Source organism: Carex rostrata, chromosome 8, assembly GCF_964058835.1.
Source record: "Carex rostrata chromosome 8, lpCarRost1.2, whole genome shotgun sequence".
NCBI lineage: Eukaryota > Viridiplantae > Streptophyta > Magnoliopsida > Poales > Cyperaceae > Carex > Carex rostrata.
The window spans coordinates 5,526,627-5,545,634 of NC_135925.1; the positions used below are offsets into that span (position 1 = coordinate 5,526,627).

At 32.9% G+C, this 19,008-nt stretch overlaps 1 protein-coding gene across 3 annotated transcripts; it reads left to right on the plus strand.

Annotated features, from left to right (window-relative positions):
• The first annotated feature begins 5,454 nt into the window (after positions 1-5,454).
• On the plus strand, positions 5,455-11,779 carry ROPGEF14 (RHO guanyl-nucleotide exchange factor 14). Of its 3 annotated transcripts, XM_078306981.1 has the most exons (8): positions 5,455-5,907; positions 6,462-6,536; positions 7,709-8,158; positions 8,235-8,389; positions 9,111-9,185; positions 9,825-10,088; positions 10,574-10,921; positions 11,312-11,779. In XM_078306981.1, exons 2-8 carry the CDS (start codon positions 6,470-6,472, stop codon positions 11,588-11,590), a joined length of 1,638 nt encoding a protein of 545 aa, XP_078163107.1. In that variant the 5' UTR covers positions 5,455-5,907; positions 6,462-6,469; the 3' UTR covers positions 11,591-11,779. The 3 variants fall into 3 exon arrangements, with proteins under 3 accessions (XP_078163107.1, XP_078163108.1, XP_078163109.1); XM_078306982.1 differs by lacking the exons at positions 5,455-5,907; positions 6,462-6,536 and adding an exon at positions 6,934-6,955; XM_078306983.1 differs by lacking the exons at positions 5,455-5,907; positions 6,462-6,536 and adding an exon at positions 7,261-7,279.
• The last annotated feature ends 7,229 nt before the right edge of the window (positions 11,780-19,008 follow it).

Here is a 19,008-nt window from a genome sequence, read left to right on the forward strand (position 1 = left end):
TTTTACCAACTTTTTCAAATCAAATTACGAAATACGATTTTTTGTGTGCAGCCCTACACGTAATCATCTTGGCAATTTCCATAAATAAAATTTTATTACATTAAATATGTCATAGATAAAAGAGATAGGTAATACTAACAACATAATTATTTGATAATCATGATAATTGATCAACCAATAATATAGAGAAAAAAATATAGATATTGCTTCAATAATTAGAGAGGTAGTGCATTAATTTGGTGCAATTTAAAACCTGACTGGACATATTTGTAGAGCAATCTGAATAAAGAACAATTTAGTCTTATTGGAACTTGCACGGTGAAAATTGAACAAAATTTCATAAGCATCTTGTCTAAATTATAAATAATACATTCGTAATTTTACATTTGCTTTTTTCTTTTTATTTTGATAATTGTTTTATCGGTCGCCGAATAATATACTTGTCAATATAAACCCTTCTTATATAAATTAGATCAAGCAAATAAAAAACAAGGGCATCTGTTTTGCTACATATTAATTAAAAGATTTGAATTTTTTTGAGTTCATATTTAAGTGCATCTTATTGAGAATCAAGTTATACTCTATTTAAAAAATGATAATTAAATTACTTTATACGTCCAAAACTAATTCTAAACTGGTAGTAATTATTAGCGATAGTTTTCTAAGCCACTTAATTTTATTAAAAATATCAAGGTTCTAAATAGCGATTATCGCGTCATAGCAAAAAGGCTAAAAAGGGAGCTATCGCATATAGCGTAGCTATAGCGAAAACTGTCCTACATGGTATTTTTAAAAAAAAAAAATAGATTTTATATTTTTACTAATTATTAATATTATCTAAAGTATTATAAAGCAATAAGTAACACAAAATTGATTAAGAAATTAAAATGTTTATATTGAACCAGTACAAAGTCCAAATTGCTATTCAAAATATCCCTAATAATATCATAAACTATATATTTTTTTTCATTGAAAAAAAACCTAAGCATTATGGCATAAACTATATATTTTATTTTATTCAAAAAACATAAGTATCATGAAATAAACTATCTAATTTTTTCTATTAAAAGCAAAATCAATCTGAATCTTAAAAAAAATTGATCTTTACAATAAATTTTCAGTTTGAGTCTTTAAATAAAAGCCCATGTAGCTTAGCGTGCAGCGCACATAGCGGACTGCTATTACCACTATAGCGATCATAACTGAAATAACACACTTTTATCCTGTACATTAGCGTTTAAGGTCCCAAAATGCTATTACTATCTAGAACACTGAAAAATATCAGCGATAAATTTTATTTCATAATAGACTTTATAAAAAAAACAAAATCCAAAATCCCCGATGCGTATGAATGATATATAATTTAGTACAACAACTGAGATTTTCAAAGCGTTGTATTATTCACTGACGTAAAAAAATATGTATAAATAATAGGAGGGCGGCTCAAATATCACATTACTTCATGCCTTAATCATATTCCAATGTTTTTATTTTTAATTTTAAAATTCAAACAAAAGATCTAAATTGCTCAATATGATATCCAAGTTAAAATGTACTTAGAAATCAAATTTTAAATTTTTTTACTATCTTTTAAAATAGATATAAAATCATTGTTTTTAGACGGTCTACAATTTTCTGAAAAATATTAATTTTATACTTATTTTAAAAAATAGTAAAAAAGTTATCAAAAATATAAAATTTGATCTCTAAGCACATTTTAATGTGAATATCATGTTGAAAACTTTAGATCTTTTATTTGATTTTTAAATAAAGATAAAAATGTTGAGGTACAATTGAGACATAAAGTAATGGGTCATTTAAGCTCTCCTCAATATATACTTGTAATTAACATTTATTGGGATACTTTGGTAAACTTGTTCTAATCAATTTAATTACCAGTTAGTAATTTAGTATATTAGTTTGTTTCTTTGTTTAATAGTTAATTACTAAGAAACTGTCTGTGCTTGTCATGAGTGTCTATTTATTGCAAGTTGGCTTGGCGTACTATTGTCTATTGGATTTGGATTCCAGGAAGCTTGCATTAACAATGGCATTGTCCCACAAGCCATAACAGATCTTCTACACCGCTTTTGCTTGTAGGCGGCTGTCTTTCTTTTAATAATTATCACAGTGACAAACGAATAGTTCAGATTCAATTCGGTGGGATCTAAAATTCGTGATTTGGATATAATTAGGGAATGATTCAGTACAATAAGTAAGCAAAAAAAAATTAGATTTTTTTCTTTGCGCTTTTCTCGCGAATAAGTCGTAATTTGTGTATTATTCGTGAATAAAACATATTATACGTTTCTTTTTGCATTTTATTTGAAATTCGGTTCGAAAACGTCAAAAAAAAGAATAAAGTGCAAATTATTTGTGAATTTATCGCGTATATTGTTAATATGGTGATTATAGTCTTGATTTTAGACATCATTCCCTCCCCTGAATTCATACTACCCAAGGTGACTCAAGTTTTGAGTTTGGACCGGATGGTATAATCTGCTTTAGCACTAATATTAAAGGGATTCTGTGCATTCTATTTCAAGTTAAATTGGTTTAAATTATGATTACTAAGTTCGAATTGAAACTCAAAATTCAATCAGCCTCACAAATAAACAAACAAATCTCAAACCCAGAAAAAGAAAAAAGATTCACACCGTATCTTATTAAAGATTCTTGGGCTGAATAAAACTCTTTGTAAAAATTAAAACAAACTCTTTGTAAATATTAGAACAAACTCTTAACTCTTTTTTCGTCCAGAACAAATTTTTAAACAATTTCAAAACTCAAACTCTAGTACAGCTGTAAGAATAAAAGAATAGATCTAGAAATTCTTCAGAAACTTGTTAAAATATTATATTATTTTAAAACTGTTTCATTTCAAAATTACCCTTTTTCTATCATTGCACAGTAACGCACACCTTTTTATGATGAATCTTTTCTTGTTTAAAACACAGGTTGTAGCATATCGCAGCTTTACAAAGGATCTAACAAAATAATGGAACTGGATCTGAACCCATTTTAGAATAAAAGAAGGACAAGGATTAGTGGGACAAAACACAACGCCCTCATATTTCCTTTTCCAGTGACCTGGTCATGGTTTTTTCCCTTCCCTCCACTCGCTCTAAAACTCAAATTTCTCATCTTTTAAGCAATGCACTGGGGCCGTGGTGATGGGTTTCTATTCTTGTTTGGTTCTCTTGGTGGTCACTAGTCACTGGTCACAGGCATTTGGTTTCTTAGGGGATGAGGCCTAATTTGGTACCGGACCGGTCCTTGCAACGTCAGTTGTCTGCAACAGTGTTTCTTAATTGTGGCGCTCAATTACTTTTTACTGTTCAAGGGCTACTATAGCAATTGAGCTTAGGGGTGTTCATTGGGTCCGGTTTAGTCTGTTTTGAACCAGACCGAATTATTTTGGACTAAACGGTTCAGTTTTTTCGGTTTAATGGTTCGGTTTGCTTTTCAAAACTGAATTATAACTTCGATTCGGTTTAAAAAATTTCAAAACCAAAATAACCGAACCGACCAAACTTTTATATATTATGAATTTGGTTCAAACTGTTCCGGTTTATTATAAATCAATTTCTTTAAATATATATATATATATATTTTTTGGTTTGAAGTTTGAACCAAACTAATTGAAATAAATTTTAGTTCGATTTAGTTCAGTTGTAATGCTAAATCAGTTCGGTTCAGTTCTATTTTTGAACCGAATTATAACTTTAGTCTGCCTAGTTTACCGAACCAAACCGATGAACATCCCTAATTGAGCTTCTGCAATCCTAATCATTTTTATTTATTACACATTGATAGACTGAGATTAGTTATAAGTCTATTCGCCGATCCAATACGGCAGTATTCATATGTCGCCTTCCCTCCAGCTGCATTTCAATATTCCTCTGTTATCTCGGGATTATCAGGAAAAACATCATTGTTCTAGTAATTAATTAATCCACCTCTGTCGTTATCTAACCTAAATATTTATAGTGTTAGTAAACGTTAACGTCAATTAATTCCATTAACATCACAGAATGATCAGTACTAACGAAATCAACGGGACTTAACCTCGGGAAAGGGGGTGGTTCACTGGTTTGTGTCCGTCTCAAACAAAACAAACGAACGAATAGATAGACTGGGTAAATGGAGCTGCCCAATATGATATTCACATAGAGTGCGTATATCACAACTTTTGCGTGACCTTCGTGTCTGGTGCCTATTCGGGGGGGTGATGTAGGGGTCAGTATTATGTTGCTTTGAGATTCGTGGAGAACCTATTTAAACGGTTGAGATTTTCCATAAAGTCACGCAAAGTTTGAGATATCTCAGAGGATACGAATTCAATTATATACCCACCTCTTTCCGCCTGATAAATAACAATTTTTGTACTTACTTTTTCGTTGCTGCCCATGAAATTATAAAAATATGATGTCCCGCATTTTTCCTCTTAAACAGTTATCCGCATTTTATTATATATTAATAATAAACGTCATTATTAAAATAGGCTATATGAGTTTTCTAATAAAAAATAGTCCAAACTGTCAGAGCATCAGCATCTACATCCCTTAAATTGAAATTAGTTTCTAAATAACTACTGCTAATCACTTTTTAAAACTTAAGATCTTTAAAGTTTATAACTTTCAAATCTCTAAAACTAATTTTAGAATTTCTATTAAGCCACGTCAACAACAAATTTAAAAGGAGAAATAATTTGAGTCAATCATTTGATCAGCATAGAGTTTATAAATAATTTATTACTAATAAACTTTACTGTACAGTTTCTAACTAAGAAACTCTCTCACGTTTCCGAAACTAAATTATAAACCATTAGAGATGTAGATGCTCTTAAAATCAACCTTATATATATATTTACATGAATAAACTTAAATAGGCTATTTGCGTAATAATAAAAAATATTTTTAAGCGGCTTAGAGCATCTACATTCCTAAAACTCAAAATGATTTCTAAATAACTGTTAACTATTTTTTAGAAATTATGGTCTTTAAAGTTTCTAACTCTCACATTCCTGAAACTCATTTTAGAGTTTCTATTAAGTCACGTCAGCAACAAATTAAAAAGGAGAAACAATTTGAGCCAATCATTTGGCCAACATAGAGTTTATAAACAGTTTCTTAATAAGAAACTTTCCTGCATAGTTTCTAAATAAAAAATTCTCCCACATCCCTGAAACTGAATTAGAAACTGCCACGTCATATTAGAAACTCTAATAGTTTCAGGGATGTAGATGCTCTTAGGAGATGTTATATTTTAATCTGTTTTCTCAGTGAGAATGCATTATGGTTTCTGACTTTATAGTTAAGAAAAAAAATGATACGACAATATTTTCTAGGTTAAGATTTATATTTTTAATTTCTACGGGGGCGCATTAGAAATTTCTCGAAAAAAACACAAATTGCACATTTGCCCTGCTGCACTGCCAGCACTGGTTGTCTGGTTCAGACTTTGAGTGAACCGGCGCCGTTCTCACCTCTGGTCTCGCTCCCCCATCCCCCATCCCACTTCCTCTCTTCTTTATTTTTTCAACTGCTCCTCTGAACTTTGACTTCCATGGCTACCTAGTTATCTTTCCCTTTTAACCTTTTGGCCTTTTTCTCTTTTACTTCTTTACCTTTTAGGTCAATCTCTTTCTCTCTCTATTATAATATCCAAGTCCAGTACCCGCTTCCTTTCACTGTCACTCTCTCCCTTCCTCTCTCTCTTTGAAAGAGAGGTAGTGCTACACAGCTGCCGGCTCACTTGTTTAAGCTCCTCTGCTTCTTAGTCTTGATGCGCGTGGCACATTGTCTCCCTGGAGTTTTTTCTCTCTCGCAGAAATACAGATCTGCTGGTGCTAGAGATTTCTGAGACGAAAACGGAACCAAAGAGCAAACTTCACTTCAATAAAAGGTAAATTCTTATGCAGTTCTTCGCAACATCTAACACACCTTTAATTTGTAGTCAAAGGCGTTTTTTTTTTTTTTTTTTCAATTTACCTTTTTCTGAAAGGATCCTTAAATTCTTTGTTGTTGTTTTTTTTTTTCTTTTCAAATTTGTGCTTCTTTTCTTTTTGAAAGCATTGCTATATTTTCCATCCAATCTCTTCTACTGTTCCACCATTTCACTTTTATTCTGTGCTTTAAAGTGCTACAAGAACTCCGCTAGTTCAAATTTCAAAAAAGTTCGTGAAAGAAGTATTTCTTTTTCTTTAGATAGGCCTTTTAATAATTTTCTAATGAAAGGTCCCTTTTTGACCCTGGGATATTATATCTACAAAGAATCCAAGCTAATTATAGCAGAAAAAGGTGCTCATTTATTATTGCATATAAAGCCCCACCTCAAGGCCCATAATGAGAAACTAGTTACACAAATTACAAGTAAATCTAAACACGATCTTTCTTTAATTGCAAAATTTTGAAAATCTTTTTATTAAATCATCATTTCTTGATTTTTTTTTTCTTTAGGACCAAATATGAGGACGCTAGTGTGCTGCCGCCGCCGAACTAAAGACTTCAGCGTGGATTTCGAAGAACACGATAGTATGTTCGATCTCCACCCTTCATCTATTATTTTCTAGAAATTACGGTCGTTTATTAGTCTTCTCTATTTAAGAGGGAAACTCTTTGTGGTGCATTTCGAATCAATTCAAAGGCTAAACTATAAAGGCGATAGGCCTTGGTGCTGTGCAGTGCAAGGGCTCCTCACCTCAGTCAGGGGTTTTCTAAGCAATGCTGTTTGGCTCTGTTGTAGAAAACACAAAACAGGCCCAATATTCCAGTGGGTGTTTGCCACGTCAGCTCTGGCACTAGGTGTCACTGTTTGAGTAGTTCTTGTAAAAAGCGAACAATGCTTTTTTGACGCGAATAAAAGACTGGGTTTAATGTGAAAAAGGGTCCCGAAAGAAACTGGATTTGCCAAGGACGATAGGTACACAGCGTCTGTGCGCATTCAATGACTGGTATTTTCATTTAATGCGGAGCTTTTAAAGGATCTGAAAGGAGTTTGTCACTGTGTCACTGTCATAAAAGAAAGAAATTTAGATGAAAGAAATTTAGATGGGCCTCTGTCAGAAACAACAGGATATGACTATGGGTTTTTCTTCAAAAAAGGAAAATAAAATAATGGGATGCAATAAATGCAGATAATGGTTTCGTAACAAACATGAAACCCGGGCAAAATTTATGGGGGGACATCAAATGAATTTTATTTAAGGCATAGAGGTGGTGACGATTTATAAGATTTATTGCCTTCTTTAGTTTCTCCACCAAACCAGTTTTGGCTTGTACAGTTTGACCTTTTCCTTTTGTATGAGATTTGATTTGCTCTAGTTAATACATTATTTAAACATAGTTCTAACTTCTAAAGTTGGGTAGAAAACTAGAAATCATTCATAGGCACTGTAGGCGTTTCCAATATGACACCGACAAAATTAGAGAGAATATTTTAGTGTGAAGTTTTTTATCAGGAGATCCAAGTCCACTTGTTACATAGCGCTGCACATGCATGGTTGATTTTAGTTGGTTGTGCTTGTAGCATCACCCCTCTAAAGTTGACTTCATTTTGTATAATTTTCATTGTCCAGAGATCATAATTAAATGCTTGTTGGTATTAACCTTGTAGTAAAATACATCATCCAAACTAGTCATTTCTTTGGAAATTTCAATTACCTTATCTACAATGAATAATGTCGCCATCTGTACATTATAAGCAGAAGTGATGACATATGACGGCCTGGAGAGCTGCATCCTTAACAACTGCACGTATGAAGAGGATAGCGGAGCCAGCGGGACGACCACGACCGGTGCTGACGGCTGCGTTACCACTGACTTTTCTGTCGATGAAGAGGTATCCAGCTGTTCCTCGAGCAAAGACACCTGTACCACCTCTTCCTTTTCTCAGGGTGTCCTGACAGGTATTGGCTTGCTTCAAGAGGAGGCTGGATCTTCGCCCCTTAGCAAAAGCCCGGATGGTAATCTCAAATGTATCCAAAAACTGTGTCTAAAAGGGAAGGCACCTGTGTTTACTTACACAATGACTCCTGCTGATGTTGAGGCCATGAAAGAGAAGTTTGCCAATTTATTGCTCGGTGAAGATGTCACTGGTGGGGCCCGCGGTTTTGCCACTGCCCTTGCCTTGTCTCATGCCATTACAAACCTCTCTGGTATGTTTCTTATATATCATTCATTTTTTCAGATCTCTGTGTTCATCTGCCCAAGTTAATTCCTTTTCGTGTGCAGCCACTATATTTGGGGAAATGTGGAAACTAGAACCACTGTGTGATGAGAAAAAGGTGAGGTGGAAAATGGAAATGGACTGGTTGCTCTCTCCCACAAATTATATGGTCGAGCTTGTACCTGCTCAGCAAAGCGGGGCTAATGGCCGCATCCTAGAGGTATGGCTTAGAAAGCTGTATTTAACATTTTAAAATACCAAAGAGTTTTTTTGAGAAAAAGATGGAGGTCTACCCTTCCAAATTCCAATATCCATAAAGGATTCTCCATCCGGGTTCATGCCAACTCCCACAGAAAGAGCATTGCCCTTTGCCACTAGACCAAAGGCTGGTTCTAAAAAATAGCAAAAGTAAACCCCCCCTCCCCCCCCTGCCCACACACACACACACATTTGGTCAACTTTTATACCTTTTTTTTTTTTCTGAAACGAACTAGTGCAGTTCTCGTAATTTGTCGAAAGTAAATTTTCTGAAACGAACTAGTACAGTTATCATAACTTGTCAAAAGGAATCCAAACAAAACTTGTATGTTATAAGAAAATCAGACAGCCAATTTTCATATCAAGAATCGAGTGAGTAAAATTATTCCTCACTGTCATCTTAGAGAAAGTAATTCAATTTGTGTTCTTTTGCATTTTAACCAATCCCTTGCATTTATATATCACAAGCTAAATTTTATGACCCACAATCCTTTTTAGCTAATTGATATAGACTTTTTAGTTTGTTTGCATGTAATGCAAGAGCAATTATAATACTATGTTCTTAGCTTTGATATTGTAAGTTTGTCTTGCAATATTACAAAACAGAAAGGTATATTGCAAAAGTCTGTGGCATAGATTACTTGGGTGGTCACTGATGTTATTTAACCATATTTCTTTTACAGATCATGACCCCAAAAGCTCGCTCTGATGTGCATGTGAATATCCCCGCCCTTCAGAAGCTGGACTCCATACTAGTTGTATGTTCCCTTTTCATTCCAAACTGTAATTTCACTATATCCTTTTTGTTTTGTGTAAGGAATGTTCTTTCATTTTGTTTTGTGTCTATCAAGTAAGCCGGCAATGGTTTCCCAATGTTGATATGACCGTTTAGCAAACTTAGTTAAAGAATTGGTTTTTTTTATATGACTATGTTTTGGAATGTATGTGACATTCATAGCACCACAAAATCTTGCTAAGGTTCATGCTGGAAAGGCACCAACTAAGTGCTGTATGGTGCCAGTTCTACTTGGCATTTTTTTTACCTCCTGTCGGAAATACCCAAATGAGCGTCAACTACAGGTGTAAATGAGTTTTTGGCTGTCCAATAATACTACAGCATTAATTAACCCTAATTATAACTTAAATTTTGATTTAATTTAATCTCACCTGCTGCATATCCACAGCAATTGCCCCTCAAATCTGCAACTAACAACATGATTAATGAAATAAGGGCTAGACCCTTTTTCTTTGTCAAAAAAAAAAAAAAAACTAACAAAATCAACTCAAGAATGGTAGTTGTAAAACTATAATGGTATTTGCTGTTATTGGAAGCATTTTCACAGATCAAAAGGATGGGTTAGTTATAATCTTTCTTCTTTGTTACTTTTGGCTTGTAGGAAGTGTTAGATTCAATGATTGAAACAGAGTTTTGGTACGAAGAATGTGGGAACAAGTCTGGACAAGATGGACAGAGGCAGAGCAAAAGGTGGTGGCTTCCGTCACCGAGAGTGCCAGAAATGGGGTTATCAGAATTCGAGAGGAAAAAGGTAGTATTCCAAGCAAAGGTGGTGCACCAAGTCCTCAAGGCTGCGAAATCAATCAATGAACAAGTGCTTCTCCAAATGCCTCTCCCTCCTACTGTCACTGATGCCCTTCCTAAGGCAAACCTTTTCTGAACTCTTACCTTTTTATTATAGTTTGTGATGTATCCCAGTCACTGTATCCAAAAATTTAATCTTCATCTATTATTAACAGAGGCGGAACTAGAAAATTGAGATAGAGGGGGCTAGATGAATATGCATCATAAAATTTTATTTTTATGAGGAGCTATTAGTATTAAACTATTAATTTTTATAAAATTTCAAAATTTTAAAGGACAAAAATGAAAATTTTCAATTGATAGGGGTGGCTTAGCCCCCATTCAATTACACTATGTTCCACCACTGTCTCTTAAAACAACTTTCAGAAATATGCAGTTTTTGAAGACATTTGCAAAAGCATTATTTTAGATAAACAAAATCCAAGTATTTTAATACCACTTTGATTATAGGCAAGTATTATGAAGATATAACCGTAATATTCACAGATTTATCTTGAGAAGATATGTGTTTCATTTTTCTAAAGTTGTTCCATTGGAATTGTGCAGTCTGGTAAGGCTAGTTTGGGCGAAGCTATGTACCAGGTCATAACTGCAGAAATGATTTCTATTGAGGATATCTTTCTCTCCTTCAATTTCAAGAATGAGCATAGCGTGCTTGACACTGTGAACAAACTGGAGAGTACTGTGCTTGCTTGGAAGCAGAGGATATCAGAAGAATCAAACAAGAGATCACCCAAACGGTACCAATGGTACTTCACAAAGGAGAGCCCATCTGAAGCTGAAAAATGTGCATTGTATATAGAGAGAGTAGAGGCACTTTTGCATCTTCTCAAGTCCCGGTTTCCCAACCTACCCCAGACCTTTATGGATGTCATCAGGGTGCAGTATAATACTGTAAGACGTGCTTTATGCAAATATGCATTCTGTTCTTTCTTTCTTCTTCTTACTTACAAAATAATAAGCCAATTATGCTTTCCGTATCATCATAATACAAAGAGATTTTGCTGCATTGTCATATATTATTAAGAAAATGTGAACCGAAGATATTGCACCAGTATTTGTTAATTGGTACAGGTACCAAATGGTTCATGCCCTTATTGATTCTGGTTGCAAGTATGCCATAAATTTTACATATACCAATTGTAAATCTCAAATTAATACTTTAATGGAAGGAAAATTTACAATAAATCCCTTTGGAATTTTAATTCCTTTTTGAGTAATAAATGTTTTCTTTTTTGTTTTTACAAAAAGGAGACTGATCTTGTTTTTTTTAATACATGACAGGACATTGGGCACGCGATAGTGGAGGCGTACTCAAGGGTCATTGTTGGAGTGGCCTTCAGCATTTTGTCGAGGATAGCTGAGATTCTAATGGAAGATGACGTGAAGAAACCCACAACTCCAATTTCAAAACTCAAGTTCGACTTCTCATCAGCTGTGTATCTTGCAGGAATAACAGAGACGCCGCCAGGCCACATCCGCCGGTCCTTGATTGATCAGATGAACATGGTTGATGGCCGCCGCACTAACCGAAAGAAGCGAGTCAAGCAGTTGCTCTGGTAGTGCATGTAATTACTGCCTTACAAATGCAGAAGAATAGGCGATTTTGCAAGCTGAATTCTGGTACCATTTTGTATAGGAAGAGAGATCATATGAAGGAGGTCTCTGTAGAAAAGAGGAAAAGGAAATGGAGCAGCTATTGTTCTTGTAATGTGCTACCTTATTAATATTAATTATACTTTTGGTTTAGCTTAATTCTGGGCATTTTGCTAATGGCAATTTCTGTTATATGCAATTGAGATCTAGTATTCAATGCTTAGGTATATGTCATTAGGGTATTGATTGCCCCTCTTTTGTTCTCTAGCAGAAGAAATGTGTATCTGTCATGTTCTCGTACCTTTTCTGCACCCTTTGACTAAAACAACTGATCATTTAAAACTGTTGCACTTGCCCATGTTATTTAATTTACTTGTGAACAAGAATATTAAAATCAGTCAATTAGCCAAACTGTACACACGCAAGTAACGAACTGGCTGCTTTTATGGGTCTCTTAGAAGGAAATATAAATGCATCCGCCAGAGAAAATTTCAAAACAATGACGTACCGAACACCGCAACATGGAAGAGACACGACTGCTCTAATGAGGTAACTTGGTCAAAAAGAGGAAATTACCCTTTTCGTTCCGACATTAGTTCCTGTCTTCTTAATCCCCTTCTTGTTGATTTGCTCCTTTTGAAATTTTCCCCGTTCTAATAATTTTTTTTTTTCTCTTGATACGACTTCCTAGCAATAGTCGTTATCGTACTATTTTTTTCCAGTTGCTAACAACAAGACAGCAGGTCGTATGTAATTGGGAATTGTCAGTGAGAGCGACATATCTGTTGATGGAATCCACTCTATAATTGGCAGAAATGCCAGGGAAATTTTCCATTCATGAATTATTATTTTGCTTGTAATTTGATTACAGAAAAAGAATTAATGCCGTCGAAAGGTAATTGTTGTGTTGGATTAGTACCAAAGGAAATTATTGTAGGAGGGATCCACTTAATTTTTTTTTTTTTTTCAGTAACATATCATGACAAATATGTTTAGCTGAATTTCCTGCACTTTTCTTTGTTTTAGGCAAATGTTTAAATAACGTTTATCGTGTTGTAGCGGACTGCTTAAAAAAATAGCGCTATGGTTAAAATAGCGCACTATAGTGCCAATAGCGCCATAGCTTTTATGGTCCGAAAATGCTATAGCGGCGCTATAGCGCTGCTATTTAGAACCTTGGTTTTAGGTATTTCGTGCTTTCGCTTATTTTATTATTTCTCTGTTTTTTTTTTTGGGTTTTTGTATAAGTTTCAATGGATTGAAAGTCGGTTGTCTTTCTCACAGTAATACCAGGTCTTATTTCAAAATCGGACTGTATTTCTACCCAATCAATAATATACATATAAAACTACAATAAGAACTACACCTTTATTTTTTCATAAAATAATATTTTAAATTGATTTTTTTTATTGACGACTAATTGTAGTTAATTCTGTTCATTGATATTTTTGCCTCCAAAACTAAAATTAAAGATTTTATAATTTTTGGTGAACAAGTACTTTATATGACGTAGTACAATTGTTCGAGTTTGGTTTCTGAAATTCAAATTCAAATTATTAATACATCAAGATATGCTGTTATACATGTATTAAAAAAAAAAGGGGTAATGAGTCGGTTCTTTATCACCATTATTTTCCGTTAATGGTCTTAAGTAAACAATTATTACTTTCAGTAGAAAAAAATAAGAGAACGGAGTAGGTCCAATGAGCTCCATACTGTCCGATTTGCATTAAAATATGTGTGCAAATAAATTGAAGCAAAGATGCACGGATTTTAAAGTAGCGCGAACACATCTTAATGCAGATTGGACAGTGTTTGAGCCCATCGAACCAAAGTAAATTCGATGAGCATTAGACCTCTGAATTCAAAAAAATAATTACAAAGTCTCAAACTTCACAAAAACAAACATTAAACAAAACCTACTTCTGTAAGACCAAAATCAACAGTAAGTGCAATTACAAAGCAAGAAAATATATCTCCTCATCCTTTGCAGGGATCACCACATTGTTAAGCAAAATCACATCTTACAGCTCAATCTCCTCTTTATCTATATTGTTTTAGTGCCACTTAAAACCAAAAACGTGGCCACATGAACCATTTCTATATTTTATTAGTTGCTGTTACAACGAAAGCTATTGCGATATTTAATTATATGGGAAAGGAACACCTTGGAAATCAAATTAATTTGATAATATATCGGGAGAAATGATAAAATAGCTATTAAAATGAAAATATAATTACGAATATATTTTATATACTTTAATATGATATCGTATTAAGTTCGGTACGTAATTAGAAAATATTTTGATCACTAATTAAGAGTTTATTAAATTAAATTGTTAGTTTTTATTTTTAAATTGCTCAATAAATAATCACTCAATATCCAATTAAGGTAAAGCCGCAACGAGCACTGTATCTTAATTTTTTTTTTTTTATAGTATCGAATAAAAGTTAATTATTTTGAAGAGTAAGACTGCTAATATTCATATTACAATTAAACCGGCATGTACTATGAACTCCCAATTATATTTGTTCGCACAAAAGTGTATCACAAAGTTTAAGTACAGCAAGCTGTACCTTTTAAATCTTGAGTTAACTTCCGATTAAGATTGCAAGTGCACAATCCTATCGTATAGTTTAGTCAGGTATCGATCCACATGACGATTCAAATCTAAACTGGATTCTACTTAAATTAATTAAGTATTAGAAGTTGAAAAATGTTGATTTAATTTGTTTAATTTTCTAAGTTCAATAGCAATAATTAAAATGACATAAAGTAAAATTTTGGTTTTAATAAGTTATAAAAGGCGTTTTCAGGATTTCTGATTTCATTTTCAATTCTGCCTCTCAGCACCTGACGCGGGGTGCATGGCCTCGAGTTAGTAGAGCATGCCACTCGTTTCTGTATTGATGGTTGTGTGTAGGGTTCTATTGACCGTACCCGATGTTCCTAAACCTCAACTCTCGTTTATTGACTTTAATAAACACGATACATGAATTACAATTTCTGTCCTCTTAGGTTTCTAAACCTCAACTTTCGTTTATTGGTATTCCACCTAAGTTACTTGTTTGGTTTACTAAAGATATCCATTATCTCTCGATATATGGAAAGTTTCACCTCTCGGCTAATAATTAGTTTTACCTCTCGGATTACAAACCTACCTTATGTTACTAAGTCTGGTTAAGAGAAATATTAAGGCCAAATTACAAGAAAGATACTGCAGACATCTAACAGTAGACAACAAGAATCATTCAATCAATTTCAACAAAGCAATTAAATTAATACTCAAACAAGCAAACACAAACATTAACACAGATTCAAGTAACATGCATATAAAATAGAATATCCAACTACATCATAACCCTAGAAACTAAATAAACTACTCAGACATGATCAAAAAACAAATAAAACAAGTAAATATAAGAGAGTTCATGGAAAATCTCAAAGAACGAAGAAGAATCATCGCAAAACTCACGTTTTCCTCCTCTTCTCTTCTTCTCCAAGCCAAGCCGTCTTTCCCAAACCCTAGAAATGTTCCTTAGCTCCAGAATGAGCCCTCAGGTGCAAGAAATCCCGCTTATAAGAGCATCTTCAATCCAGCAATTGAAATTAATTGCTAAATAACAATTATAAAATTTTTAGAAACTAAGCAATCCACTCCTACATTAGTACAATCAACCAAACAATTGAGAATTAAACACTTGACCAATAAGAATTAAACATTTGGCCAACTCATCTTTAGAAAAGAATTTATTATTAAACAATTTTTGCCAACAATTACTAAATAAGCAATAGTCATACAACCCAGCAATTACAAAAATAATTGACACATCAGCATAAGCAATCTATAAGCAATCACTGTTGGAGAGGCTCTAAGCTTTTCTGGCCGACCTTCCTTCAATTAGTCTTATTTCCAAATTCTGGATATGTTTCCTGAAATGTTTGACGCGGCCCGTGTGGAATGTGACACGGCACATGTGCCTATGTCTTTTGCTCAGATTGTAGATCTTCTTGCAAGCTTTCCGAAAAGTGGTCATACACTCAAAACAGATTTACGAGTCAAAAGTTATGACTGTTTTAAGTTCAGGTCCTGAAATTTCAGCATCGTATACAGGTCGCGTCAGTGGTCACGTCAGGGTGTGATGCGGCCCACCTCGGATGTGACGCAGCCTGCGTGAAGAACTTCATATTCCACAATCTTCCCTGATTTTGCCTGTTTTCTGCAAAATAAGAATAAAAACGCAGCAGTATCACATTTTATAGATATTCAATGAAATAAACACGATTCGACAATTTTAGGCACAAGTTTTGGTACAAAGTTTGGTCAGAATATAAATAAAATAGTGAGACATCGATATTTTCAGTGATTTTCTATCCATCTAAAACAAATAGTTAAAAAATTCTAAATAGCATAAAATTTGGTTGTCGGCTACATATTACATGAAGATTATGTTTAATAATTCAGATCGATTGTTTGAACTTTGTAAATAAAGATAAATCCATAAAGTGAGACGATCCTCACTTAATATATTACATGAAGATTATGTTTAATAATTCGCATTGACTGTTTAAACTTTACGAATAGAGATAAATCCATAAAATGAGACCATCCATAGTATACATATTACCATAACCTCACTTGATTTGAATTATTTTAGTGTGTGTGAATGGACTAAGTTGCTTGATTTAATGCTATTCTTAAAGTTTAAGTAACAAATCTGAACTGCTTAATATGATTTACATTTTATAATATCGTTGAAGATTATTTTTTTTTTTAATTCAGGATGGACTACCGCGCTTTATGAAGTATGTATTTTTTTCGTGCTTTACATTTTCATCTATGTTTTCTGATTTCAAATAATCAATCTCAACCGCTCTACATGAACCGCACAGGAAGCATTTAAGTATATTTCATTTAAAGGACTTGGCATTTGTCTTTAGCACTGTGTACACGGGATTTGCCTGATCCGCATGGCAGCGCTTGTCTTGTATTTGTCTAACTCTGATGCGATTATTATAATTTTCCATGATGCGCGTGTCTATCACATTTATTAATTGTTAAAGTCGTATAAATTTCGAAAGGTGTACCTTTTACTTTCTAATTTAGTGACAATCGGAACAAATTTTGTAAGCAAAAAGTAGACGCAGCTCCCAAAAAAAATGGATGATCCTCGAGTTTCAATTTATTTTTATGGATACGATTGGATGAAGTAAAGGATAGAGTTAATTTTAAGTTTGAAAATAGTAGTTAATTTAATTTTTGATTATGTTAGTTAAATAGTAAAATAACTTATATAAGACAGATAAAGAATAGTAGGTTAGTATTATTTTTGTTCAATTTAAACATCAAAATAGTTCAAATGAATAGTTTTATTTTTGAGTTAGTGTTATTCTTGTTCCATTTAAACACACTCATAGTTAGTTTTTTCGTGCATAAATACAATTTTTTCAACATTTCAAACAAAACCCCAGAAATATAAACCAGATGCGGTATCTAATAATTTTGACTGTCGTTGAAGTTCTATTTTTTATAAACTATAATGAAATAAAAAAAGATTTTTACCAAACCAACAAGAATACTTTTTTTTTTGACAAGAATCATAAGAACCGATATGTCATTTCGGTCCCAAATTTTTTTTTCCAAACATGCAGCCACAAAAAAGTCCTAAACTGAAGGTTCCTGACCAATACATGAATTGTTTTGGGCCGAAACTGGGGGTTCCTGGCCGAAACTAAGCCGAAACAGAGGTGCAGAGAAGGAAAAAAAACACACACACACACATGGGACCTAAATGCCAATTTGGTCCCAGCTGAAAAAACGGTGGATCTCAGTCCATGGTATTACACCAACGGCTACACCATTTTTCATGAAAAAAATATGAAATTACTAGGAACCGAAATGTCATTTCGGTCCCAAAAAAAATTTCGGAGCCGAAATGGTATTTCGGTTCTTATGGTTTTTGTAAAAAAAAAAAATAATAATAATGTTGGTTTGGTAATTTTTTTTTTAATTATGATTTATTAAAAAAATTCGATATCCGTTGTCTTTTCTCTCACATCCTCTTTCAATGAGTAAGTTAATAGGAGTTCAGAGAATGAGAAATTTTCTATCAAAAAAATCCTTTTGAGTCCTCTGTGTTCTTTATAAAAATTTATTTTCATGTCCGTCTCATAATTAATAAGGATTGAATAAAAGCTTGAATTTATATTTTTCTTTAGTAGTGCACAGTCAACAATTAACTTTGTTCATTTGGAAAGAAAATTATACATAGTTGAAAATTGGTGAGTTGATAATTGAATTTAAAGTTTCTAGACCGGTTGGACCTATTAATTGTATGTTTGAATAAGAAGTATAATAACTAAAATAGAGAATTTTAACTTTTTAGAATATCCTAATCTAACTTTTTGTCGGAATAGAGAATAGTCAACTGTTTTAGCTAACTAAATATAGAATAACAAATTGAGAATAGCACTAATTCCGACTTTTTCGCTATTCTCACTTCAACCAAACAGTAGGTGAACTGGTATCTTAATTATGGTGGAAAAAAAAATATAGTTATTTACATCATTTGCTTCACTATTTGCTCAATATAAATAAGATGTTGGTACCAACCGTTTGTAGTTCGTATAGAGGTGATTTAGTTATTACACACAACAATCTATAATTTATTAATAATAAAATTTTAAAAGTGTTGCCGAACACATACTTTTTAGTTAGGATTAAATTCTTAATCCAACAAAGCTAAAATTAATTTTGTATAAAATCAAGTGGTAAAAAATAGTTTAATAAATAAATGCATTAAAATTATTTTATAAATCTTCTAATTTTGACCGCTTGACTCTATACAAAATGAATTTAAAAATAAAATTTTTTTGTATACAAACACATCACTCATAAAATAGATGGGTTTCAACGATTCAGATTCGTCATTTGAGGTCAATCTGATAGATTTTAGAATTGAATTCACAAAGAGGTTTAATGAACTTAGAAACACTTTAGCTCTACTCGAGAATTCCTCGTAGATATTAAACAATTGGGTGGTTGACCTCCAAATTTTATTAAAAAAAATATGTCTTAATTTTTAAAGTCTCCGTAATGTCTATATTTTTAAGTATTAGGATTTATTGGCTGCTACTAATTTTGACAATCTCAACGCATATTTATTCAAATTATGTCAAAAAGTTAATAAAATAAAAACAATTCATAGACATGCTGATTTTCTTGTAAATTGGTCCTTTATAAATTCTAATGCAATTTAATATAATTTGAGGCTCCATCAATCAAACACCGTTAAACCGTAAGTCTCATGTCATTTTATGAAATGTAAAAGTTACATTAAAATTCATCTATGCATATGATACGTATAATGTATGTATTACATTT

Excerpts from the sequence above, each read along its gene's own strand:
- ROPGEF14 (XM_078306981.1), top strand. The coding sequence starts at position 6,470 with ATGAGGACGCTAGTGTGCTGCCGCCGCCGAACTAAAGACTTCAGCGTG. Across the intron at positions 6,537-7,708 it reads GGATTTCGAAGAACACGATA|AAGTGATGACATATGACGGC; the intron begins GTATGTTCGATC and ends CATTATAAGCAG. Across the intron at positions 10,089-10,573 it reads TCACTGATGCCCTTCCTAAG|TCTGGTAAGGCTAGTTTGGG; the intron begins GCAAACCTTTTC and ends GGAATTGTGCAG.